The sequence below is a fragment of the Bombus terrestris genome, chromosome 8 (genome assembly GCF_910591885.1).
Source record: "Bombus terrestris chromosome 8, iyBomTerr1.2, whole genome shotgun sequence".
NCBI classification, from domain to species: Eukaryota; Metazoa; Arthropoda; class Insecta; order Hymenoptera; family Apidae; genus Bombus; species Bombus terrestris.
Window position 1 is genome coordinate 448,286 of NC_063276.1, and position 27,171 is coordinate 475,456.

The following is a 27,171-nucleotide window of genomic DNA, read 5'->3' on the forward strand; positions in this document are numbered from 1 at the left end:
CTACCGTCCGATTAGTATCGCCGTTTCCCTCTCCCTTTCGGTATCTCGCTCAAATCCTACGCTCGCAGAGATTACGTCGAATCTCGCCCGCGTAATCGTTCTTCGGTGCGAGTTTTTTTTTTACCCCTTCGACGAACCAGAGAAATTCGTCGGCTCGTCGTTCGGTACGCTTTACGCGCTCGGTCGAGATCGTCGTGTTGTTCTTGCGAAAAGTCCGTCGAGCTTTACGGATCGGGACGACGCGAGTGCGAAACCCGTGGTTTAATTATTTGCACGTTAAATTCACGTAACTCGATACCAGCGTTAACATCGAGTTTAAATACCAAGCCGCTATATCGTTATTAAATCGTCACTTTTATCGATTCGTCTAAACGCGTTAGAACGCGCGATCGCATCGTTGCGCGCAACAAAGATTTTCGCGAAAGCAACGAATAAAATAATAGTTTTTCGTAGCGTTTGTGATATTTCTTTCAAATTTAATATCGTATCTCTGTAATTCTTGTAATTCTATCGCTTGTAAACGTACCAAACTAAACATAGGGGTAAGGCGAAAACGGCGATCGAACGAAAAAGTTGGACAGAGGTTAAAGGCATTCTCCGTTTTATCTAAAGCATCTTTTAATCTATGAATTACTCTAAAAGCAAACTGTAACAGTCCCTATAAATTCGACGATTTGAAAACGATTAACTAAATTAATCGTTTTCAAGTTGGAAGAAAAGAGGCGACGAGATAAGAACATCTCGAGCTATATTTTTTACAATGCAAACGAATAAACGCGGAGGAAGTTTCTTTGCGAAGGCGAGTGATTCGTTCGCCGGACGAGCGACGCTGCGAATTAGACGCAAGTTCGACGATAGTCGGACTTAAAGTGGCCGGTGGCTGGAAACGTGGTCTCTCACGAGGCCGGGCGCATCCGACTATCGAATGTCTCGACGTAATCGCGACCGTCAGGACGGACACCCGACTACTGTAGTTCCGATGTGGACGCAGGAAGAGGAAGTCGACCGCATGGCACCGACCGTTCTGGCGTCCACCGTGTGTCGTCGACGTAGCGAACCGTCCAGTACCGGAGCTGTGCATAGTTTTCGATTCGTTCGCTGCGAAAGTAAAAGAAATCGATCCGTATGGAAGAGCGATTGGGAAAATACGTCCGGTAGCTGCGCGTCGTACCCGTTGAAAGAACGACGAACGAGATAAGAGCGTACCGCGATTAACGTTTATTCGTTTGAAAAGTTTCACGTCCGAAGCTGAAAAACGTTAAAAGCGACGCTTCTCCGCTCGATTACCAACGCAACGCGGTATAAATGTACGAAACGGTTTGTACGACGATGAAACCTTTCGCGAAAGAGAATGCGAAGAAGGAAGGATTTATAAAATTGAAAAACACGAAAACCCAAGAACCCCGATACGGGCGTAAGAGGGGGAAGAGGGGGAAGAGGGGGAAGCGAGAAGGAAAAAAAGCGGCCAGAGGGTATAAGAAGGATGGGAATAGAGGGTCGCGTAGAAGAACTCGCAGTACGCCGAGCGCACACCCTGGGTATTGGCTTACGCTTCCAACCGATTGGGCCCGTGGTATTTACGCAGGACCCCGTAGAAAACCGGACCCCGCCTTCGTCTCTGTCGATGGTAACGCGCGATTCCACGCAACCGTAACGTTTCCAACGAGTTGCAGCGGTCGCTGTTAGGGTCGGGTTAGACCCGACAGGGTGGTACGCGACCGTGCGAGTCGCGCGAGACTCGATCGTTAAACTATCGAGTTTGCCTCTTATATCGCGTTGTTCTCTAGGTAAAAAATTGATCGTATCGACAGAGCCGCTTCGCGTTTAACCGCGATACGCGACCACAAAATTCGCACGAAACGTTTACGCCCAATTTCCCGATCTCGAATCATCGATTCAGAGGCAGAGATAGCCTATGGCGTAGCGTCTATGGCAACGAGAATCGGTCGGTCTTCCTACCCTCTTCGAGGGAGCATCGCAGCCGACCACACACCTGTGTTTGCTCGCACCTGAAATCAAACGGGCGATTACATTTCCGCGATCGTTCTACCGGCGAAATCGAAAGAAACGGACACGCGTCGTACGTACGCCGATCCGCCTTAATCGCGCGCGCACGTCAGGCGACTACGCGAGCCGGGTTGCATCCGCTTATCTCGCCGGGTGCTCGTTTCTTAAATACTTTCGACAAATATACTCGCAATACGTAGGCTGTACGTACGTAGGTACGTTCGTTCTCGTAGAAACGAATCTCGTTGATGCTCAGTTTCACCTTTTCATCTGCCAAATGAAGCGATACAGAAAACTAACTTCTTTTACCTGAAATTTACTCTTAACTCGCTTATTCGATTATAGCAGAGTTAAACGTATCCGAGTTGGCGTTTTCAAGTTGGAAGAAAAGAGTTCCTCGAAATTCGGTTTATATTCGCAAATGAAATTTTGCGATTTCACGGCTTTCTATTTTCTATTTTCGTGCTATCGTGTAACGCGACGCGTATCGTCAAAGTACAGCGTACCGTAGATCGATGCAAGAAGAGCGGGCGTGTTCATCGCCGTCCATTCAAAGTTGAATGATTAACCCTCGTGACGAGATGACAGTGACGGTATTGTTCGCGATCAAAAGTTCCTCCCACTGGTACCCATCTCCCTTTGCTAAAGTGATTGCGCATCGGATAATCTCCACCGTTAGGATAAAGCCAGCTTTCAACGATCGAGATGTTACTAAATACGCGACGGCTGCTTAATTACATTTGCGGTGAACCGCCTATCGCCGCTGCACCAGCTTCCGGATACCGTGTCACCGAAACACAACGTAAAACGTATCGCCGCGTTTTTACACGTTTTTCGTATCCGATGTACGTACATCGTGGAAAATCAATTTGCAAGTTTCATCGGCACCGTAACGAGACGCCTTGCTTGCACTCGTCGCAAGTGTATACGCTTTGCGGACGCTTTGCCAAAGCGTTCGAATTTAGTTCATCGTTTATGCCTATGTCGTCTGTGTTTCTTCGATTCCAATTATTCCACGATCGCGTGTACGATCGTCGCCGGAAGATTCGCAAACGTGGCCGCCTCTTTGGTCGTTGGAAATCCCATCGGATGACAAGATAGCGATCGGACGGTGGCTTATCGCGTTCTTTGTTCGAGCAAAGATCTTTGGCGTATGCGGCGACGGTGGCGGCCGGCTGGCACGCGCCACGTGTAATTCGATCGGCTATTTCGACGACCAGCAACAGCCAACGGAGCGGCCCGGAAAGTGGACAAGGTTTTAATCCTCGAGAAAACTGTTACGAACACGGGGCCAGCTCGTGCTACTCTCGCTAATCGTGGCTCGCGAGTCTCGCCTTATTTTCTTAGCCGGCTATCGCGGACAGATGCTAGGCCGTGGTCTCTGCCTCGCGTCTTCCTTCAACCCTTTCTCAAAATACGAAACTCGATACCAACCGTGAATGTTGTAGCCAAATTGCCGCCTGCCACTCTGCTCTTAACTAAAAATAGCCGACCATGGTCGTTGCCTCTTGGATAAACAGCGCGAAGAGAGATAGCGGCGTTTCAGTTATTCGACCGTCCAAGTCACTCGAGTTTTCCTTCATTTTCATTCCAATTACCAATTACCAATTACCAATTACCAATTACCAATCTCGTCGTTTTAAATCGCCTTCGTTTCGCGGAAATCCAATTTTCACGTATATCCATCGATCGCTCGGATCCCGATCGAGTTTCTAGAGGCAACGATGCAGCGATCGATGCCGTTTGCAAAATTTCTCCAATTCTATCAACTATCGACAAATAGTCGACTGTAGTCGTTGTAGCGAAGAATTTGCGATTGTTCGCCGATTCTTGCACCGATATCCAGATGATTCCGAAGCAACAGCCTGGACAAGCGCTTTGAAATTACTGTTATGATGCTCACGATGTGTTAAAATAAGGTCGGATGAAAAAATTCTATAATGGAACAGTAAGAAATGGGAACGTTGAACGTACAAAGTAGCCGACTATATTGTCTTTTCTCATTCTCTGTCGTAAAGTGCGGGATCGACGCCACGCAATTTGCCACCAATCGTGTAGCGGCGTTAAGCGTAAAGATAGACGCAAATGCGACAAATATTTATTTAATCGTAAAATACGATCGAATTTTGTAAAAATACTAAACGTGGAAGATGAAGATAAAAATGAAGAAATAAAAAGGAATATCAGGATGCAACATTAGTGCTATAAGCCATCGATGTATCGGCAAGTCGTTCCGCGTCCCTGGAACATCGACGAGGAAGAAGAGACGCGACTAATTGCGCCGCGCCGGTATTCCGGAATTGCTTTAAAGCATTAGCTGGAACGTCGCAGAGAGGTATACAACCCCCCAAGATGGCTGCTCCCGGGCGTATCGACGTTTGGCGTTTGCAGGGTTTCCCAGAGGTAAGCTCATCGGAAATTGTGGGTCTTCCCTCCCCTGGCATCGCCCCCGCCGCCTTTGCTGGCCCTTCAAAACAAAGAAACACACGTAATTAAATTTTTGTCCGGCACAAATTAATGTACACGATACGGCACGCTACTGCACGTCGCATGGCTACCAGATACACCATCCTCAAAGCAAGTTTAATCCGCGATCCGCCTTCTAATCGGCGTTCCACCTATCCCATTCTCGCCACTTTCCTTCCATCTCTTCCTTTCTTTTCTCCTATCTATCTTTGCCAGATTCGTTTTCACCCTTCCTTCCTTCCTTCCTTCCTTCCTTCCTTCCTTCCTTCCTTACTTACTTACTTACTTACTTACTTACTTACTTACTTTCCGTTTATTTTAACCGTTTCTCCAGCCAATCGAACATTTTCACCTAATTTGATTTACATCTTTGGACTTTTCTCGTTTATTTTTAAGAAATTTTAAGATAATACTTGTGATAGGAGCAAAGATCGAGTTGTACAAAGATTAACCATTATTGGCTTTGATAATCTCGCGTTCATCGAGTTATTTTCCACGGATCGATCAGCACAGCAATTTCTCTACCGATCGAAGGTGATATTCGCGTGAGTTTATCGGCTGATTGTCGATCATCGATAAAAATAAAAAATCTTTCTTTTTTTCTGTTTTTCTACTTTGTTCCCTTTGTTTCCCTTTCCGATCGTTCTATCTCGTTTATCGCATCTCGCAAATACCTACCACGTAATGACAAATGGATAACAAATATCTGATAACTTTATTACAGTTTCTATTGTTATTAACTGTAGATAATCCTCGTATGGTTGGGAAAAGAAAAGGATTTCGTTTTTAGGAATACTTTTTTATTAAGCGGGAAATTACGAAATCGGCTACTTTGCAAATCAGAATTATGTTTATCGTCTTCTTCGGATATGTTTGCAAAGTTCGAAGAATATCGAACAATAAATAAATTAAATACGATAGTTCTGCTATTATACGATATAAACAGGTAAATTACTGGATTGACGAAAGTGCCATTTTTATTTCGTTACATTATCCTGAATTTAGATAAGCGATAAAAAAGAAACGTTAGGATACAAATGCTCGAACAACGTCGAACAACGTTCCTACTTCGTGACATTTTAAATAGCGATATTTATATTCGTACAAAAATAGGATATTTGTTTAGAAACCTTTATAAACCACTGTACAAAACGCATTAATTAGTATCTATTTACAATAGAACAAGTTTCTATATGAATTCGCTAGAATAATACAAAATAATTCGTCTCGTTCTTTTCAGCTAATTCCAATTTTCGTATCCTCCTTGTGAATGTCACGGAGTTCCTGCAAACAGAAACAAAATATCGAAATACATTTGGTACATGCACGTTGCAACATGGTTGTTCGTTTCATATTAAAATGGGAAAAAAAAACACGCGAACGTACGTGTAACATTCGATAGTGGCTTCCTTTCGCTTCTTGTTGCTCGGTTTGTTCGTAAGCTTGAGTCGTTAGACGTGTTGCACTTACCGCCTCTAACGGGCCGAAAGTCCAACCACCTTCTCCGTCGAAGCGTAACAGTAGTTTATGATATTTCGCGAGGGAAGTCACGCGATGCGTGATAGTTAACAATGTTATGCCTTTCCTTTTGGCAGTTTCGTAAATCACTGCTTCAGCCTCGAGGCTCACAGCACTGGTACACTCGTCTAGCAGCGCATACTGAGGCGTATGGTAAAACAAACGCGTCATCGCGAGTCTTTGTTTTTCGCCACCAGACAACGTAGAGTCCCAGTCAACGAAAGAATCCAGTCCATTCGGCTCTCTCTCTGCCAGACTTCGTAGATCCACTTCTTCCAACAATTTCAGCAGTTCTTCGTCGCAACAGTCTTCTGTTTGTGATTCCGACGGATATATGATCTGATCACGCAAGCAACCGACGGTCATATAAGGTTTTTGGGGAATATAAAATAAGGCGGGCCTTTCTCGTTTAGCAGAGTAATTTTCTGCCGGTCTTGTCAACGTGCCTCCATACACTGGCCATAAACCAGAAATTATGCGGAACAGGGAACTCTTTCCACAGCCATTCGGGCCGGTAATTAATATATGGTCCCCTGGTCTTATCTACAAAAGCGAAAGCGTACGATAATTTTCCTTTTTTTTTTTCGATAGTTCATGGATTTAAAAATATAACGAAGCTTACATGAATAGTCAATTTAGGTACAATAATTTCACAGTTTGGCGTAACTATTGGCACGTCGATCAAGCTTATACTGCCATCTGTACTTTCACGCACGATCCCTATAACAAATGTCCTTTGCGTCTTATCATATCCGATCAAGTATACTTAAAGGAACTGTTGACCTGTATGCTTATGGAAGATTACCTTTTATCACTGGTGCTCCGTCTTTCAATTCGATTATATTATCTAAAGCGAAATCGGTTGTACTATTTGTTATTCTCGATGAACTACTAACGATATTTCTTCTATATTTACATAGCGCAGCATCTTTAAATACATCCAACATTTCACTGACCCGTGCTGCGTATCCAGCTAGCGCCACCAATTCCTATAATACATGAAATACATTATAAACGTCTTACTCTTTCAACTAGCTAGTACGCTCTCTCTGTTATTCTAAATCTTACTTTGTAAGACAACATCAGTCTTTCGACAGCATCTGCTCCAGAGCTCAAAAGATTTTTAGAAGTTGTCAAGTATCTGGTTCTTTCGCTCACTCCACCTATTTAGTATAGTTAGTTAGTATTTCGCATACTATAAACTAATTTTATATTTATTATGTACGTACCATCGCCGTCATCTTTTAAAGCCATGTTTCCTGATGTCACTGTGGTATAAAGAAGAGGCATGGCAATAACTAAAAGTCCAGTGCCAGACCATACGTATTTCATGAGCAGTTGTTCCAACATCACGTACCAAAATTTCAGGGCTAACACTCTCCTTAAGTGCGAAACAAGAGATTTATAAGCGGTGATCAAGTATCGATGCTCTGTACAGTGACCTCCATAGAATGCTATTTCTTCTGCGTGAGCACTGATGCGAGCATGCGCCTCTCTTAATATTCCACGTTTTGATGCTTCCTCGGCCACTAACTGGCCAAATTTAGGAGAAGCTAGACGTAGAATCTGTCCGGTTAGACCGATCACCACGCATGATAACAATGGCCCTATAAAACAATACAAAGGAAATTTACTATGCTTATTAATATGTCGCTTGATTTGCCTTTCAAACGACTAGACTCTGGTTATTCATAAGCTCTCTATAATTTGCTAATCGTATTACCGTGTATCCTTCTTGCTCCCATTTTGGAAGAGAAAGAAATAAGCGCGATGCACACCAATGCACAATCTAACAATGGCTTGGTTAAACTGGAATACAAATGTGCCACAGAACCGGCCAATTCGGACAAATCATCTGTCAGTCTTTGTTCAGCACCTCCGAGTCTAGTGTCCAGTGCAGCCACTCTATAGTAGGTCTGTTGACTCAGATACATTTTGTAAGCATGCTCTACCAGGCGTCCTCTTTAAAAACAAAAAAACAGAACTTGACACTTGTTTGTGAACCGTTAAAGCCACGCAAACTACAAATCAATAGATTGTTCGTGTAAATACCTAAAACTAAGAGCCAATCGTCCCTCTAGATATCGAATAGCCGAGTTAACGAACGTCGCGGGGAAAGCTATAGCGAACCATCTCGCGAGCATCAAAGAAAACCCTCGAACGTCTCGAAGCACGATTCTCTTCACGATTTGACCCTCTAAAGTGGCCACGTAGATCGACAAAAACGTCCTAGCTAGTAATGTCAGAGTGGCACAAGTGAGTAATCCGGCTTCGCGCGTCTTCCATCCAGGAACCATGATCTTCAGCAACGCGATCAGCTGTTTAATGAATTTTCGGTCCAAACCCACGTTTGCTTTCCCTGCCTGGCCGTTCAACTTGCTATTATTAGCATCGTCAATGTCATTCTTATCCCTGCTCGGCACTTGAACGATATTTCGAGTTTGCTTTTTCCCCTTTTGGTACTGCTTTATAGCAAAAGTCACCAACGGATAACCGATCTTGATGAAATAGAGAGTAGTCGCTACCCCGACTATACCACGAATCAGCTGCTCTTGCCTAATACCGTATTTGGTAGACGTCTTGTCGATTAATTTCGAAAGCACCGACGACATTCTGCCGGAGGCACGCTCTCATGCGAGCGTATCGCGGCGTAGAAAACTCGTTTCGAACGTTGTTTTAATCGAAACGACTCGTTTCGATGTTGAATGGTACGTCAACGACGATGGTCGCTCATTGTGGTACTATTAGTGGCAATCACTTCCGCTTCGCTTCTCTTCACAACTATTCACAAGTGTGAACGTTAAGGCTAAGTCGAGCAGAATACAGACGTTTATCGCGCGAATCGCTCTTACCGTGTATACTGATCTACGTGCGCATAAAAGAGAAAAAGAAACACACGCACACGCGCGCATACACACACTCTCTCTTTCCGGCTCGTGATTGCTCGATCCACGTAGACCGGCTACCAGCTGGCGACTGTTCGTCGAGTCTCTCGCACGCAGTTTGCCGTTCCGTTCTCTTTTGGACCCTCTCCGCGGCGGCAACTAAAACCCGTGACTGGTAGATCGCTTGTGCTTGTATCTATCGCTGGACTTGGATCCGAGCTCGTCGATTGCGACCGTGCGTCATTCATTTTTCCGAGCCGCCGATCTCAGATACCAAAATGCACACTCTTGGTACGATAGTTCCGCCGCGCTCGTTCCGGACCAACTTCAACATAGATCCCTTTATGCGCAGCGCTTTGGCGAGCAGACTGTACAATACGATAAAGTACGACAATATTATCTATATTATGTTGTTGACATTGCCATTATTGCTTAACGGATATCTGTGATATTGATAATCGTGTGCGAGCTTCTCGGCCGTCAAATTAATCGAGATCACTTTTTATGAGATATTTAATTTCATTTTTTAGGGACGTAATTAGTACTCGAGATTTCAGACGACAAAGGGCTTATCTTCATGAGTTTATTTATCGCGAGAGTAAGAATATAACATAACCTTAAATTCCAAGGTAAATTTTAAAAAACAATGCGTGCTATTGTTATTTTCTCTTATATATTAATTTATGGAAGCGATCAACATGGCTTGTGAGCTACTCATGCACTATAAATGTATCGTTCTGTAATTCGAATGGAATATAAAATTCTGATTAAGGAACATTCTGTTCTCTTCATAAATTATTTACAAACTATTACTGATCTTTTACGACTATGTTTTAATTTAATATAATCTTGAGTCGATCTATAAATTTTCTCAAAATGTTGACATTTTTTATATAACGACTTTTATGAAAGATTAGCGAATTCGAAGATTTTTATCGAGAAATTTGTTGTAACAGCCGTGTTTCATCTCGTACAGTGCTAATGAAGTTTCAAAATGTTTTATATAACGCATATATAATATAGGCGTAGAAATGTTTTACGTATTCAGATATCGATTAAGGAAAATATGATAAATTTTATCCTATGTTTTGAGTACAATTATAAATGTTTCTTACGTAACGGTTATTCCACAGAAACATTAGTGAGTTAAAAAGGAAATTGTTTTTGCTAGAAAGATCACGCCCATATAAATTTAAATACGTATTATTTGTATTTTTACTTCATTCAATTTTATTTTTATTTGTCAAATATTTCCAACGAATAAAAATTTGTATATTAATATTGTTCGATATCTTAGTTTGAGATTACAAGACTTGTTTCAGTTAATCAATATAGCATATAGTAAATTTTATTATGTTGTCAATTAATTAATGGCAAGTACGAATCATTGACCGTATTGCAACTTGCTTGAAACTTGAACACGCGGTACATTTGTGGATCAAAGTGCCGCTACTTAACTGTATTTGCCTTCCTCTCTTTCCTTCTAAAGATAACGTCGATGTGTGTGTGTATATATACATATATTAAACACATGTCTCCCATATGTATATAAATACTTATATTCTTTGTCTTCTTTCCCCGTAATCTTTTTTCTGGTCTCTCCGCTTCTTTCACTCGTCTCCCCTATTAGTTATGCTATGAATCGTTGGTTGGAACTCGTATGGTTAAGAGCGAAATATCAGGGACAGTTACGTCGCTAATTCTTTGGACCTTTCGGTTAGCTGTTAGCTTCTGACTAATTCTTATTTTAGGCACAGGCGTTGTATGCGGCGCGACGTCTCGCATAATGGCTGCTTTAAAGAATGAGGTATATAATAGCAGATATTTAGATACACAGATACAGTAGCGATGAGTAGCGAGAGAAGGGCATAGAATAAGATCGTTGCCATTTGTAATTGTAACAAGTTCCGTTGATCGTGTTTGAAATAGAACATGGATCTATACTTCTTGGCGTTTCTGCTTTTCTTATGATCATATAGTATACAGGCTATGGTGCACATAAACGGACGTAGCGTACAGTGACCCCGGCGGCATTCTCCGTGTCGACTTTGTCTCCTTAAAACTTCGCGATCGTATAACGCTTGGAATTCGTTGTTGAATAATTAAGCGACTTTGATGTATATCTTTTAAAATATTTTTCTCAATCAGCAATAACATCGACGTTGTCGATAATGTTAATAGATATTTTAAATACAAATGACTCTATAGAGAAGTGTATTATAGCTTGTAGATGTTCGATATTGAATTAGACCTTCAACACCGCAACGCAACGATGAGGAAAATAATTGTTTGTAATGAATTGTTACACGAGAGTTCAATATATGTAATCTGAGAGTTTGTATTTATTTGCATTAGCGAATAGTACATGATATTATTGCTAATTAAAGAGAAAATCATTTTAGAGGTCGTCTGATACCATGAGATCGCTGCGTTCAGAAATATCTTTATATTTGTATACAGGTATTATTTGGATATTACGATTAGATAAAGTGTGGATATTTTTATATGATTGTACGGTATTGTTGGAAAGTATAATTTAGAAAAGAAAGGCAAAAATTATTATTTAGAGGTGTTGGGAATTAGATAAATTCCCATACGTATGCATACTTTGAATTATTTATTGTAAGAATATGAGAATTAATTTAAATAGCATCTTCTATTTAAGAAAGCAAGCGAATCCTGCAACTGTATTTTTATGATGATTTGATAGACGTCTATCAACTAGTCGTTTAACCTCTGCGGAAGTTAATTCTGACGATAACCTAACACAACAGTCTATAGCTATATCTGCAGATGATTTCCGGTTTGCCATTCTCTTCGTTTTTGATATATGCCGCTATAAGAAAGAGTCTAATCGAAAAATACTTTACAATCCATACGAAACCATAATTGCTTTTATTTATCCAATATATGTGTGTGTGGTTAAAAGGTTACACTACGAACTATAATTGCGAATTATAATTGATTATCCTCGTAAATTTTCAATCAATTGTTTTAGTTTATCCTATAATTATTGTTTTACATTCTTTGTTGATTATAATTATTCGTTACCTATGCTAAATAATTATGTAATTATAATGGTTTATCACTTTTCTCGCTAAGAATTTTTCATATTCATGCGAATATACTCCGTTCCGAAGCTCAATATTTATCTACATAGCGAATCATGTGTCGTAGAAAGTCCAGTCTGAGCAAAGGAAAAACTTCTTTGAACCAGCTGCAACGATCACAATGTTAACTTCAAATTGTCCTGCTGGTGGAAGAGGCTCGCGTAGCAACGGTTTCGCGTGAATTACGCCGAGTAACAAGATCGCTACGCTACTTTGCTCCGATTCGGGAAATGTTGTTTTCCGCGATTATAGAGGAAAGAGGGGAGACGTCGAACGAAAGGCGATGAAACACGTCAGTCGAACTTGAGATCAATGCAGGATGCGTGACATAATCGTGACAATATACGAGAATTCACGATGGGACCGATTTTTCTCGATGTTTATCTATGCTAAGTTAGTATTTTTAACCTTCAAATTACGACATAACCTCGAAATAAGACCAAGTGTTGAAAGTAACCGTGTACTAGGAATACATACGATGGTAACGTGAGAAATATCTGTTTTCTTCGGTTAAGGTAAATATACTATTGCTTTTCGCCAGAGTGAGTTTATTAACCACTTAACGAATGCATCAGTGACAAATGCCTATGTAGCCTTGACAATTTGCTTATTTTAGTCATTTATATTTACGAGCTTCTTTACGAGTGGTAAAAGGTACAGCTATTTCGTAAAAGACATATCACATCCATTTTCATTGCTTATTTCTTTTCGAACTGTTTTATCTACGTATAATAAATTTGGCCAGATATGCATATATACGTAGATAGTTTAACGTTTTCTTCGTGATTTATTTAGCAAGAAAGTTTGTGAAACTGCAGATAAAAATGTTGATCTCATCGATTTATTAAGTTTATTAAGTCTCATCTTAAATATATCAAACCACAACTTAAACAACTACTAAATTTCATCTTAAATGCATTTAATTGTCTAATATTTAAATGATAATACGATAATTTTGTAACAAAAATGCCAGAAAATATTTTCATTTTACTCGAGTACTGTGTTGTTGAAAACACATTTCTTAAGAAATTTGGGAATTAAATATTGACAAAGAGAAATAGGAAAGTATACGATAAAATGTAATTTTTTTATCATAATACGATGGCAGAAACAACATACACACGTACGTGTATGTACACGTATGTAGATGTACGTAGCGCAATTAATGGGAAAAGGAAACGTTGTAGTTGCGTATTTTGCAATCTCACGACGGTAACGAATCAAGTACACTTAGAGTGATTTAGTTCGTTATATGTTTTGCAATTCCTCGAAACAGAATTGAACGGTGGAAAGTACGATGTTGGCTCTATTAAGGGTAATGGGTTTCCAAGTTTGATAGAAATTGGAAGTAAATTCTAATTCGGTAAATCGCGAATGTAAGTGTATCGAATTTTTTAATTTTTCAATCTTTTACTTGCTACTTTCAAAGATAAATACCTATATTTAAAATTTCAAAACATTGCAAATTATGTTTTAACGCGTAAAGATTATTAGCGGCGAATGTGACAAACGATAAACAACGGAGAAGTTGAAATAAATGAAAATTTAACAGGGAAATGAAAAATCCTACGTTAAATTCTGCTCGCTGCTCGCCTCTGTCTTACCTTCTCGAGCTTATATGGAACTATATGGATTACTATTGTAGAATCGCAGATGTAATTAGTAGTTTTGAAAAATAATGCAAATCCAAAGAACCCGTTCGAATGGCTGATCTACGGATGACAAGGGTTACGAAAGGTTGATGGAAACGATAAGAAGTGACAAATTCCTTAGGATTCTAAATTTCAAAGTATTTTAAGAGAGGCGGCCATGTTTCGATATCTGGAGACAGGACGAGAGGGAAAGCGGACCGCTTTTTGAAGCGGCATTTAGCAGCCTCGCGGCCGCTACTTTGCGTTTCGCGCAAAACAGAGAAAGTAAAAGCGAGCCATCGCCGTTGTACACATGTGTACGGTAAGCTGGCTTTTTCCATCATTCGCTTTCGTTCTCTCCGAATGTTGGAACGGGCGAGCTCGTTCGCTTTCGTTCTCCCTGAATGTTGGAACGGGCGAGTTCGTTCGCGACACTTTTTTCCACGTAATCTTTACGACCGTTTCACTCGATCACGAGTAATTTCAGATCGATTTTATTAGCCAATAAATAATACGGTTCTACGACACCGAGTATCAAGGGAAACGATCGTAGGAACTCTTTGTTTCGCGTGTTACGGATTCCTAGTAGAGCGCAAGATAAAGCATTATATAAAGGATATAACGAGCACCGAACGTTAATGACATCCCAAGAGACCTACTCGTACGTAGAGTAGCTCGCGAAAGTATTCGAAACTTTTTGCATATATACGCGTTATACGAAATATTTTGAAATCCCATTAGCGCACTAACGAGGCATTCGTCGCATATCGAGGCATATCGTGATTATAGCGACAAAGTTTGAAACGTATCTGACAAAGTATATAAAAATTAGAAGATATCTGTCGCGTGTATACAGTTTGCAAAGATCAGCAAAGCGTTCGAACGGTCGATCATTCGCTATATCGATAAGCCGCGATACGCGATGAGATGATTCGTAGAACTAATTATTCTGTGTATATCTAACGCCTATTGTTATTCAATGTGAATGTGAAATGTAGCAAAGGTGGTAAAATGTAGCAGGGTTTAAAGTTAATTTATATTTGATCTTAACTCGATGGTAATCGAACGTACGAATGTTTCTTCGTTTCTCGAGTTATCGAGAGAATGGGGGAAAAGTTGTGTTCGACGTTGAAGAAAGCCGGAGAAATTGTCTTCTTTTTTCGGATCGTTAGTGTTGCGGTATTCAAGGCCACTTTTATTTTCTTCAACGAAAATACTTACGCGTCGGTTTTATTACACGAAGCGTACTACGCGTTTCGAACATGACCAACTAAATCATCTTCCACTTGGAATAACCATGTTCGTTCGTTTAAAAGCGTATTTCGTACGAGGCACGTTAATGTTACCGGAATACCAAAGTGTTGCGAAATTATAGATTATCGTCGTTACGTTGACTCGAGAACGGCAATTAGTTTCCGATTAACGTTGACAAACGTATTTTGAAAGAAAATTAACTGGAAATAAACCGTGTTTGTTACACGGTCTTTTCAGAAAAAATTCGTCATAGGTATTTTTGAATGTTTTTTTTTTTTTATAATAGACTTTTTATAATTTCGCCTCTGTTTCGTGTTTCCTCTTTCCGGAGATTCAATGGAAAGTAAAGGTTTTAGGAGAGAGTCACCGGTTGCTCGATCAGTTCGCGCGACTGGCTGTGAAATTTCTCTAAAAGCTTCGAGGGGATATCATCTTTGGCACCGTTCGTCTATGGCCTCGGTTCGTTTTGATATCGTGGCTGCGTATCGCAAATTGGTATCGATTCTCGCGTCACAAGAAACTTTTTTACTTCCTATTTATTAATTATTAAAATTATTAAAATCGAAAATATCAGTATACGAAAATTCCTTGTTTCCATACACGTCGTATACGCGAAGCAACAGGACGCTTTACAAAATACGATTTTCTACTACAACCGTACACTTTGCAATTACGAAGAAAGGAAAAAAATAAAGAAGTTATTCCGTTATAGTCCCCTGTAAGAAAGAGGCAATTAATTTCTAAAGCGAATGACGGAAACCGTAATACACTTTCGTTTACAAACTTTTCCTTTTATTTCGTCTCTTTTTCTACTTACGACCGCGTAACGCTCGAACAAAGCTCCACGTACAAAAATTTCATAGCATTATTATCGTAGATGGATCGCAGGTAGACTTTAGCAACTTTGATTCTTTCTCTGGCACTTTTTAGTGGCGCGCGTGTGTCAGGTGAAAATCGCCGTTGGTACACCTGAAATCTCTCCCGTAAGGCGGATATTTCGCAACGATCTTTATCGAGGAACGATAAATCAGTATCTAATCCGAAAAGTATCGCAACGAACGCTAGGCAACCGTGACTGTACAGAGTTTTCCGTCATCGTGTAATTACAATGACTAACCGTCGAAGTTTCTCCTTTTTTACTTTAACTTCTGTCGCTCCTACAGAGTAGAGATCGAAGCAGTGTCGTTTGTTTCTACCTACGTATGGAAACGTACGTATGGAAACGTACGTACGGAAAGCTACAGTCCTACGAACCCTGTCCGTTGTTTCGCGCTACGCGCACATCGCACCGAAAGTTATAGATTTCGTATTTAAAACTGCAAACGTTTATTACCGCGAATATTAATTGTCTGTAAATTTATAGCACGTTTCGAAAGCTGATTTCATTTTAGTCGATTTTCGATCGTATTTCCGTTGGTCTGCTCGAATCCGAATCGAATTACAATTCCTTCGGGTTTCAACCGATTTGGGAATTTTCTCTCTCTCTTTTCTTTTTTTTTTCTATTATCGACCAACGTCGAGATTTCCCTGAAAAGTGTGTCGAATTGCGCTAGATTTCACAAAAAGTACCAGTTTGTTCCAGCTCGATGGTCGTTTGCGATTAAAGTCACGGTTCAACATAGATTAGATGTAAAAACGGATAAGGAAATGTTTTGTACGATTACGTTAAAGATAAGTTGATTTCTGACGAGTTTTGTTAACATTCGACGATCGCGTAACGTTCACGATGATGTATCGCGAGGAACGAAAAAAATTGAGATTATTGGTAATTTAAATTTTATTCGATCTATTTATAGCAACAAGTAGCGGCGTCGGCGTAGAGCGCCGATAACATCGGAGAGATTAATTTTTTCGAAACCGATACAACGTAAAAGACAACTATCGAATATTGGACCGAATATTTTGCGCTTACATTTGCATACATATCGTAAATTGTAGATTGATAATGACGATTCAATCGTATCGTACGTTGGTTGAAAATTATATCGAAGATCGTAAAAAGATCGTTTAAACGTATAACTTATATTCTTAAAGCAACTAATTTTATTAAAAATCGTAGATATAAAAAAGCAACCTGATATGAAAAAAATATCAAAAAAACAACGGCGACACGATGAATCGAAATAAACATGCAACTCGAAAAAATTGCAGTACCTATCTTGTACGTATTGCTTATAACGTATTTACATCGAGTAATCTGTTATTCTCCAGGAGACGATCATTCCGATGGATTTTTTTTTCTAATTTCACAATATAATAACTTACTTTATTTACCTCTTTTTAATACTGCCGCATTTACGCAACTTTTACACGATATTTCGCTGCTTCGTCCTTAACGAGTTAAAAACCAGAGGAGTGGAAGGCAGAGGGTCGTTCGTTAAATCGCTATCTTCCCACAACGAAAAGTAAAGTTCACGCGTAGCCTCCGTCATCCCTGACCAAGTAGGTATGGAAAGTGACTGGTTGCACGAGGATATTCGTCGCTATCACGTTCGTAGGATACACGCTTCAAACGCTACTTCCTGTAACAAGCATCGAGAAAATTCGTTTCTACCATCTTTGGAGAGATCAGACGTTGCTAGATAGAAATTAATTAATTCGAATGTTTTGTGCGAGACTGGTTTTGTCGATATATCCCATGGGCCAAGATGTTGCGTAACACCGTGCGTGTGCGTGTAATCTTTGCGACGTTACTTTTACAGCTCTAACGGGAACGAATGCCACGAGATCTAGATGAACTTGTCGAATAAATATATCTACGTGATTGTAAATCATGACGAAATTAGAAGACAATTACGAAAATATTACGATTATATTATCGTTATATTTATATAATTAATATTTATATTATTAGTAGTTTATTTATGCAAAATATTTATGTAATTTGCGATTTCTCGTTGCGATTAAAATACTTTTCCATTTATTAATCGCGAATTTTTATTTCCATTTCTGTAAAACATATTTTACAGATTACTACAGAATACGAAGGGGACGCGATACTATGATAATTTATGGATCGTAAGAGAAGCTCGAAAGAGACTATAAATTTTCTAGCTTCGGAATAATAAGCTTTTTAAAACACGGACGATAAATCCGTACAGTTTTATAACGAAACGAAAGTGGCTGAAGTAACGCGGATTTTTACGCGTTTATGGAAAATCCGAAGATGTGAAAATGCAAAGAATATGCGTTATATGGAAAAATATGTACGCGAGATATCCAAATTTAGCTGCTCTTTAGAATACTTAACAGACGAGACAATTTTTTTCCTACCGGAGTTCCACCTTTCTGATTTATATTCGCGAAAGTATAAATTTGCATAAATATCGGTCAAGTTGTGACAATCGATATCTTTAAAATATTCAGAGAGATGGAAGAAGTAGTTCTGTTGGTTGTTCGGATGGCTATGGTAAAAACGAAGACAAATTTTCGAGCATATTTGTTTTTATGATTTCGTTAGTTAGCGTTCTGAATCATTAGGTAACTCCGTGATACTCGATTAACGACATTTCCACCTGGCAGAACGTTCGCACGCGTGTATTTAGAAATTTTAACGTATTTTATATCGAAATAAACACACATCGAGCGTGTAACCTTGGCCCAGTGGTAACTTTTCTGTCGCCATCCTCGTTAGTTTGCGAAACAAATGTTACCGCTATATATCCTATATACGCTATGTAACGACTGGTTCGTATTACCAAAAGCGAAATGATACGTAGGATACGATGGTAATTTGTCAACAAAACAAAAATCTAAGTCTGCGTCCGGGTATCGTTGGAATTCGAATAATTATCTACCACGTGTAAATCGTCTCCTTTGTTTCGTCTATTACGAACGTCTTCTCAAATTTCAGAATTTCTTGACACGTGCTAACGTAATTTCTTACGACGTATGTATACAAGGCGCGCCAGAACACATTCCAAGCGATAAAGAAGTTATAGCGGGACGCCCTTTATACGAATGTCGTTCGCGCAAGCCAGTTCGCAAAATGTTCGAATTAAAACCTATACAAGATAGGTCTCTTTTATCGTGAAAGAGAACGAGAATGACTCGTAATATCGCGTACATCTTATCTCGTTTATTCTTACATCGTTTCTCACGAGAACCACGTATGCGCGTATTTCGCGTAAAGGAAACTTTTACTTTTCCGTCGAATAATTGGATAACGGAATAGAATTATCAGCGTTACAGCGTATAAATTTAAAACGCGTACATGTCAAACTATGATTTATAATACGAAATTACGAACAAAGGCGATACTTTGATAATCGTTAAAATGAATATAAATGAAACGAAGATACGAAATAAACCGTAGATATTCGTTTTCGACGTATCTACGTATCGAAACTAGAAAAACGCATATTTTATACGTATAACGTATAAAATACGTACGAAATACGTATGTACGTAGAGAAGCTGATAAGAACTGATCGACCGATTCTAAAGCACCTACTCGTGTAACTACTATAGTAGGAGTACCTCATCCGCGTCTCCCACCGATGTCGTCCTAGTCCGCGATTGCCGACTGTCAGTGGCTTTGTGCCTTCGATCTCGATACGCGGGGGAACGAGCGTGTTCGACCAGCGTCGAATGGTTGTCATCCGCTTGGTTGCCAACGAATGCCGACGATAGTTTATCGGATATTCTCTCCGACGTGGCTTTATTTCCAAACTTGAAGACATCGTTCGTACCTTGGGGATTGCGTTGCGAGGGCAACGCCTCCAAGATTCGAGGAGGATTCCGCTTTATCGCTTGATTAACGAGACAACTTTTGTTATTTATCGAATTCTCTTCCAACGTCCAACCTGGTCGGCTCGTTCGTCCGGTCGGTAGACGTTGCGTTGGCCTGTAACCATCCAAGTCGCCGATCACTGGCGCGCTACTTTGCAGATTTAAGGCGTTCAGTTGAAGACGATTGCCTCCAAAAGGAACGCTATCCTCGGAACCAACTGATCTGCTGAGTCGGCTGCCCGGTTCTACAACGCGGTTATCATCGTTTATCTCATCATTTGTTACATATAGGATTTCTGTTTTCCGGTTTTACTAGACACGTACACGTTTGCAAGAGGAGATAGATTTCTAGGTTTAAAGCAACGAGCTTCTTAGGTCAATCCGTCGATGCGTGCCTTTATGGATTTTCACGAGACTCTATCGTTCGCGTCGTCGTAGCGTGCGTATAACGAGAAAAAATAAGGAAATCGTATCTTCCGATTCTGCTCGACGGATAGAAAGAGAAGATAGAAACGTCTCGTCACGGGATCGTCGCGCATCGACGGATTCAACGGTTTTACAAAGAAGGCAAAGCCTCGATCAACGATATATAACGACCGATATCTTCCAAATTTTCATCGCTTTTACACCGCTGCTTACCAAAAGTTTTCGCTTCTCTCGCGTGAGCCAAGAGCTTGTCGATCCTATTTCGTCGAAAGTACGTGTCAACGATATCGAGTTTCTTCGCTCGTTCCTGTTCGCTGCTCTCCTCGTTCTCGGCTTCCACGTCGATCTCGTCCACGTTATCCTCGTTATTGCTATTATTGTTAAGATCAGGTTTGGAAGGCACTGCTACGTTGTACTGTATATTGTCTTTAGGCGCTAACGACGCTGGAGGAAGGGAAATATATGGCGTCGCGTCCGGTAATCTCCAACGACCCAGCTCGTCGCTCCAAGTGGCCGTGGATCTGACGGCAGCGACATCGCGAAACGGACATCCGGGTCGAAGATGAGGAACCATCGCGTCGCATATTTGCGAGGTAAGCAGTTCTCTGCGCAAGAGATCGCGTCGCTCCGCGTCCCAGCAAGCTTGGAGATCGGCTGCTTCCGCTTCGAGTTGCTTCGCTCGTTTCGCCATTCGTTTTAGCGCATCTTCCGTCGATCTACGTGCAAATATAATTTTAGCCGAATAGACAAACGTAATATAACGTAACAATACCAGGCAATTCGTTAAATTACATCGTATATTCTATTTTCAATTATATCGTTAATACCGCGTACAAATACTCGAGTTTCTTCGCACTTCGTAGAATCAGAAAATCTAGAATCTAAATTTCATCGTACGAATTGCTAAAAGGATAGAATTCAATAGTGTAACAAAGAGGTATACGCGTATGTTTCGCGCGTACATATTTCACGCAGCTTTCACGGGTTAAAACTACTAACCGGAGTTGACCATACACCTGGAAGACGCTTCCGTTTCCTTCCTGAGCGCTAGTCTCCAGAGCCGAAGCGAGAGCCTCCAGCCTCTTCCTTCTTTTTTCTCGTCGTCTCCTCAGTTCGGTATTTCCTTGCTCCTCTCCTCCGATAGTTAACCTTTCCAATCTCTTCAATACCTCTTGCATGGCCGCTTCTCGCTTCTTTCTTCGCCTTTCCTCCCGTTCCACATCCTGTTCGTCCATCGGCCGCTGAGAAACAGGCTTGGGCCTCGTATCGCCGATAGTACCAGCTTCGTAGCGAGTCTTCATAGCCTGTAATTCCTCTCGAAGCTTCTGAGCAGATAGATTGGAGTGTTCGCACTCCTCCTTTAATCTTTTCACATGCTCGGTGTATTCTCGTTGCTCGATACTCTCTTCGTCTTCGATTTCTGCCTTCGCGGGTATCTCTTTTACGAGCGACTGATCGTTCGACTCGATCAACTTCCTTAGACGTTGCAGTTCTAATTGATATTGCCTCAGTAAAGCGTCTTTTGGATCCTCGTTGACGACAGGTTTGTTCTTGATACATCGAGCTCTGGCTGCGTATCGCAAGGTACTCAGAGTTTCTTCGGCGTCCACGTCGCTGCCACTTATACAAGCTATCATTAGAGTTCTCGCATTTCCACCGAGGCTGTCTCTTAGTAGCCTGGTTAGTTTGCTGTCTCTGGATAGGGAATTTTCAAAGGAAACGTTTAGTGATTTTGCGATCGACCGCGTTCGTTGTGCGATGTTTTCTATCGTTTCAAGCATAGAAGTTTCTTCTAGCGTCGATTCAAACAATGATCGAATATCGAAACAATTTAGTACAGGCCTTTAAAGAACAGGCCTATATCGATATATCCGCGAAATGTCGTAAGAAATAGCATGAGAATTTTCGAAACGTTCACGACGATAACTCCAAGAATTTATTCAACGATTAAAATTTTTACGTCGTCTTATCTAATGTCGCGACGTTATTCTCAACATAACTAACAAAGGAACCAATCACCGGGTATAAATCGACGATTTTAACGAAACTTACGTCCGATGTAGTTTTCGAAATACTCTGATTCTACTATGCCGCGTTGCGTTACCTGTCATATTTTTACGAACACTTTGTCTCTGGACTTAACGAGTTCACCGTTTTTACGATCATTTGATATCGAAGTATTCCTTTTTGGCCGTCAAGTGGCCGAATCGTGGAGAAACGCGACGTATCGCGCTTTTCTCCTGTATTCTTCGCGTAAGTACGTTATCCTAACGATTCTAAAACTTTGTCTAACAGTCTATCGACATACCTATATGGCACGTGTCTGCCATGACCAGCAGCCAACGCACTGATCACGTTTCCCAGCGCGGAAAGGCTTAAATTAATGCTAGCTGCCTCTTTCAGTCTATCTCCGGTGGCACCAGTCCTCGCTTGCCTCTCGGATCCAGCAAGATCCACCAGGTGAAGCCTTCCCCTCTTCACCGTATTCTCAGTCTTACTGTTCTCCTCGTTAATGGCCAGCGTTTCCAAGGATAACGTCAACACAGCGTGACTTCTGGAACTAGCTGCGTTCATTTTAGTAGCTGCGGCAGCTCTTCTTCTATCACCTTGTTCGACCAGTCGTGCACATTCCGCCGCATCTTTCACCGTCACCTCTCTCAAACCTCCAGCCACGTAAGTTCCACGATTGGGATCCTCTTTCAAGGTCAGTAGATCGCTCGCACCGTCTTGCAATAGATCCCTTAATCGTTCGTTGTAAATTTCCAGGTAACTCAGCAGGGCCAAGTATCTCATTTGCGCGCTGGCCGTCGACGTGGCCTCGAAGATGTGGTCTAAAGTACGTTCGATGAAACCACGCATTGTGTGCGATTTGCCGCAGCCTGTTTGTCCGTATGCAAACACGGTGCCATTGTAGCCGTCCAGTACAGCTTCCACGATGACCGAACCAACGTTTTCGTAGACGAATTCCGTAGTTGCTTCCGGACCGAAGGCGGCGTCAAATTGGTACACCTTGCCGTTTCCGGGGCCTGCGGCTGCTGGACACTCGAGGGTGCAGCATTTTGACGCGGAATCGATCGTTACCACGTTCTGCGCAGGTGAAAATACGATAGGTGAATTTTCGAGTTTACCGACAGATGTGTAAAGGTCGATGAAATTTCATTATTATTAATAATACAAGTTTAATAATATTTCATCGTTGCTGATCGATTTAATAGCTTTGTTACTTGTAGCTCTTTGATAGCTCTCAAAGTTGCTGTTTCTCAAAGTTGTATACTGCAAAGTATACTGTTTGCAGTATATAACGAAAGAATGCGAAGACGCAGAGGGAATAGGAAAAAAAAGGATAGAGACGCAAAAAGTAACGGGGATCGGAGGAAGAACGGAGAAGAAATAAGAGGCTAGAACCAAGAAAGAAGAACGCAACGGCGTGTAATATCATGTGTAACAACGTGAGATCAAAATACAGATATAGAGCGACATATCGCGGCATGAATTAAGGTCGCTGTACATTTACGAAACACCGTGACTTGGAAAAATATGTTTTCGTAGTGTGCGTGCATGTAGGTTTCCGTTGTGCAAATATTTTTCTGTTTAATCCATTCTTAAAAGCGAACTACGCGTATAAAAAAGGATAAATGTCGCAAATGTTTCCTGCCTTTATTAATAACAGGTTTTTGTAAACTTCATCGGAGCGGAATATCGATCCGGCAAAAAACTTGGCTGGATTTGAAATTAAAACCTATAACTGCACTCCCGTAATTTACAAGTAACGCGTGCAAGAACGATCAAAGTTTCATTTTTTTATAAAACTAATTGATCGACCAACTATTTATCGATCGCGTTATATCGCGACACCTCTATACTCGTTATGCAAAAACTATCCGTGTAATGTGGTTATTACTTGCAACATCGGTTTAGCGATAGTTTGTAGTTCATACTCATATCGATCGAATTTCGCGGAAATAATAATAAAACGCGATTGTCGCTTCTTCCTATTTCGGTATTGTAACTAAATTATCGATTCGAGCTTCTTTTCCCATTTTTCATTCGATACATCGAGTAAATAAGTTTGACAGATGAAATTCAAAGTCAGCTGCTATGCTAGACGACCGCGATACTCTCAGATCGGCCAAATTAATTTCAAATTTAGGTTAATTTAAAATCAAGTACTCTGATTAAAATTAGTGACACGTGATTCAACGACGTTGGTCGTGAGTTAAACCTGATACAATAAAATGAAACTAAATTGCCTTAAAATTAAATTAAAATTAAAATGCATCGAACAGTAAAATATGAAATAACGAATATCTTTCCTGATAATTCCTGTATCTTAAATCGTTTTACACTTCTATATGCATGTGTACGTATATTCCTACGTTATCGAACTTAATAAAATTGAACGAATACGGCGCACGAATTCTTTTAACAAAGTTAACATTCTATACTTTTCAAGTAACGAAAAACAAACGTAAATACAATTAAAAGAAAAGAAAACTCGTATCCTATCTGTCACGTGTTGACTTGAAGTCCCTTTCCATTTTCATCGTACGTCCATCACGTACCTCACAGCTACGTATCACGGACCATCGTGTACAGTGAGTCGTCATTAAATTTACTATTCCATAAGATATTCAGAAGGTAACGTAGGCACGCTAAGCTGATCGGTACATACACGATGCATAGATAGTAGTATCGAACCGCGTCGTTGCACACATCATTTTACATGCCTATATATATATATATATATATAAACTATAACTATATATATATATATATGTACGTATTCACATGCTTATCGATGAAGCGGAATATATGCCAAATCGATGGAAAGCCACAGTCGTGCTACCAATTTTATATCCTCCTTGTTTTTCCTTCTTTCACGTTCATGCAGGGCGACACACGTGGTTGACACACTGTCACAAGAGACACACGTGCACGCTGCGTGTACGTGTAACTTTTGCGTAGGTGCGATCGTACGATTCGCGATAAATACACGCACATATTTCTTGATTTATATCAACGGTATAATGATTTTCAGATTTTAAAGTTCCACGCTAATTATTAAACGACATATTTATAGTTTCTCGTATTTTGACCTGGTCTGAGTTTCGGTTCACACGAAGCGAACTGCAATGCATATTCACAAAACGTCCGTAAAACGTTCAACGTATAATTAAAAACTTGTCGATCGAAACCTGAAAAATTACGAATATCTCGATAAAATGATTTTTATTAAAGTATAGATATATACAAACATAGTATACAAATTAATAGTTAACTGTCATATTTGTTATTTTCCTATATTCTTCCATATAATTATAACTTTGGAATAGTATGTATTAGGTATACTTGAAGTAAGCACGATGTGTGATTTATCCGTGAGATTAGAAGACCTGTTTTTATTTAATCGATATCTTCGAAATCAAACAATTTTGAAATCGAGAATTTCTCAAATAGCGAAACTCTTCCATTACGTTACATAGCATTTGTGCAAAAGAAATTTACGGTTTTATTGATGCGAATAGTTGAATATCGAATATCGAAGAAATAAGCAACTGTAGGGATACTCTTTTCGACGATGGTGTAGCTTCCTAGATACGTAGAAAAACGAAATATACTCGTTGATACGCATTACGGTAAACTAATTATTTCGCCGTTCTTTGAATTTCTTTTATTGTGAAAAAATTACGTTTGATTTGTATGGGATAAAGGGGATTTCTTTATTTTATTTCCGATGTAAATTGTCGAATTCATAACCTATATCATACGATCGATCTTTTTTCTTTTTTATGGTGTAAAAGAAATTCAAGCTTTTTATGGTTTACCGCAGAATCGTAATAGTTATAACAGTTAAAAAGACAGACAGTTCCTACTTGTTAAAAAATTCTAACATTCAGCGCCACATCATGTTGCTAACAGCCACAAGACGTTAACAATATTAAAAAGAACTATTCAGTTTAAATAAATAAAAAATGCAGTTTTCTTTTTACTAAGGCGTTGTGCAATGTGGGACGAGAGCTTAAGGCTAAGTCGAGTTTTTAGCTTGTTGCGGGACATTCGAAAAGATCTAGGAAAATTCGTGGCTATTTATTAGCATCTCTACCGCGATATCCAACAGATTTCAAAGTGACGTATTTAAAAATTTGTTTAAAAATATATCGACATTTAAACAAAATTATTTGGTAAAATACGCGATCGAAAAATCGTTGGAGGCTTAAACGTCCCACATTGCACATTGAGGGTAAAAGATCTGAAACAAAAAGAAAGAAAAACCAATCAGAATCTTTATGGTGACTTTGCTTATTTAATAAAACTAAAACCATCCTTGATCGGACGAAATTCGTTCATCCAACGAGCTCGAGTCGAAGATTCGAAGATTCAGAGAGGATGATCTCTTAAAAAAAATTCCTAGCAGAAAAATTACAGTGTCCATGCATGTTGCTCGCGTGTTTTGATACGGTCGCTAGGCTACAACGCGCTCGATAGAACAACGACGAGTTATCCGCATACTTTCCACGAATAAACAAAACAAGAAACAGAAGCGGAAGCGTGCATAGTGCACGTTGGTGGCGTGGGTGCGTGTGACACGAACTCGAAAGCGTCGACGATCTCGTGGCTGTTCATTGTCCGCCTCTATGAACGTACCCTGCATCCTTGCTGGAGCTCCCGAGCGTTCATCGGGCGACATCTCACAGCCACCTTCACAGACTCGCTCATCTAAAAATGAAAGACACTAGATCAAGGAGAGAAAGAGATTTTGCCTTGAGGATTGTCGTTGCGTGTAAATGTAACAATCGTAGAACAGTCGTTACACCTTGACTGTTAGATCACTATTAGAAGATGATAGTATACTTGATTGAAGAGTTGGTGATTGACCGGCAATTAAGTATGAATTTTATTTTGTCGTAAGGCATAGTTCTGTGTATCTTTTGCACTATTTGAACGGTCGAATATATTAATAAATTATGTTTCCCCGATTAACGTATCGATAAATTAAACGAGAATGTCAAAAGTCACCAAAAATGTTATCGCTAATTGGATTGAATTTTTGTCATTTTAATAAGTATATCATGTAATTTTCACGATTACCTGATATTGTGTTTCTCAAGAACATATTGCTTTTTGCTCGTTAAGTATTTCATT

The 27,171-nt window shown here is 40.2% G+C and overlaps 2 protein-coding genes and 1 long non-coding RNA gene across 10 annotated transcripts; 1 reads left to right on the forward strand and 2 right to left on the reverse strand.

The window, feature by feature from the left end:
- The first annotated feature begins 1,437 nt into the window (after positions 1–1,437).
- On the forward strand, positions 1,438–26,563 carry LOC110119514. Of its 7 annotated transcripts, none has more exons than XR_007224934.1 (6): positions 9,123–9,261; positions 9,407–9,505; positions 20,461–20,621; positions 22,432–22,732; positions 22,795–23,172; positions 23,259–26,563. It is a non-coding gene; the product is annotated as an uncharacterized LOC110119514 (long non-coding RNA). The 7 variants fall into 7 exon arrangements; XR_007224933.1 differs by having other exon boundaries at positions 22,795–23,138; XR_007224935.1 differs by having other exon boundaries at positions 22,795–23,123.
- Positions 5,425–8,993, reverse strand: LOC100643487 (ATP-binding cassette sub-family D member). Of its 2 annotated transcripts, none has more exons than XM_048408026.1 (8): positions 8,044–8,993; positions 7,715–7,953; positions 7,221–7,598; positions 7,060–7,154; positions 6,797–6,980; positions 6,614–6,711; positions 5,944–6,534; positions 5,425–5,757 (listed from the first exon to the last, which is right to left on the reverse strand). In XM_048408026.1, the coding sequence occupies exons 1-8, from the start codon at positions 8,601–8,603 to the stop codon at positions 5,710–5,712; spliced, it is 2,193 nt and encodes a 730-aa protein (XP_048263983.1). In that variant the 5' UTR covers positions 8,604–8,993; the 3' UTR covers positions 5,425–5,709. The 2 variants fall into 2 exon arrangements, with proteins under 2 accessions (XP_048263983.1, XP_012166227.1); XM_012310837.3 differs by having other exon boundaries at positions 5,860–6,534; positions 8,044–8,986.
- LOC100642759 (osmotic avoidance abnormal protein 3) lies at positions 13,966–26,745 on the reverse strand. Its single transcript, XM_012311043.3, has 6 exons — positions 26,674–26,745; positions 22,337–23,115; positions 21,028–21,723; positions 20,242–20,744; positions 19,351–19,847; positions 13,966–17,393 (listed from the first exon to the last, which is right to left on the reverse strand). Exons 1-6 carry the CDS (start codon positions 26,743–26,745, stop codon positions 17,358–17,360), a joined length of 2,583 nt encoding a protein of 860 aa, XP_012166433.3. The 3' UTR covers positions 13,966–17,357.
- Positions 26,746–27,171: the final 426 nt, after the last annotated feature.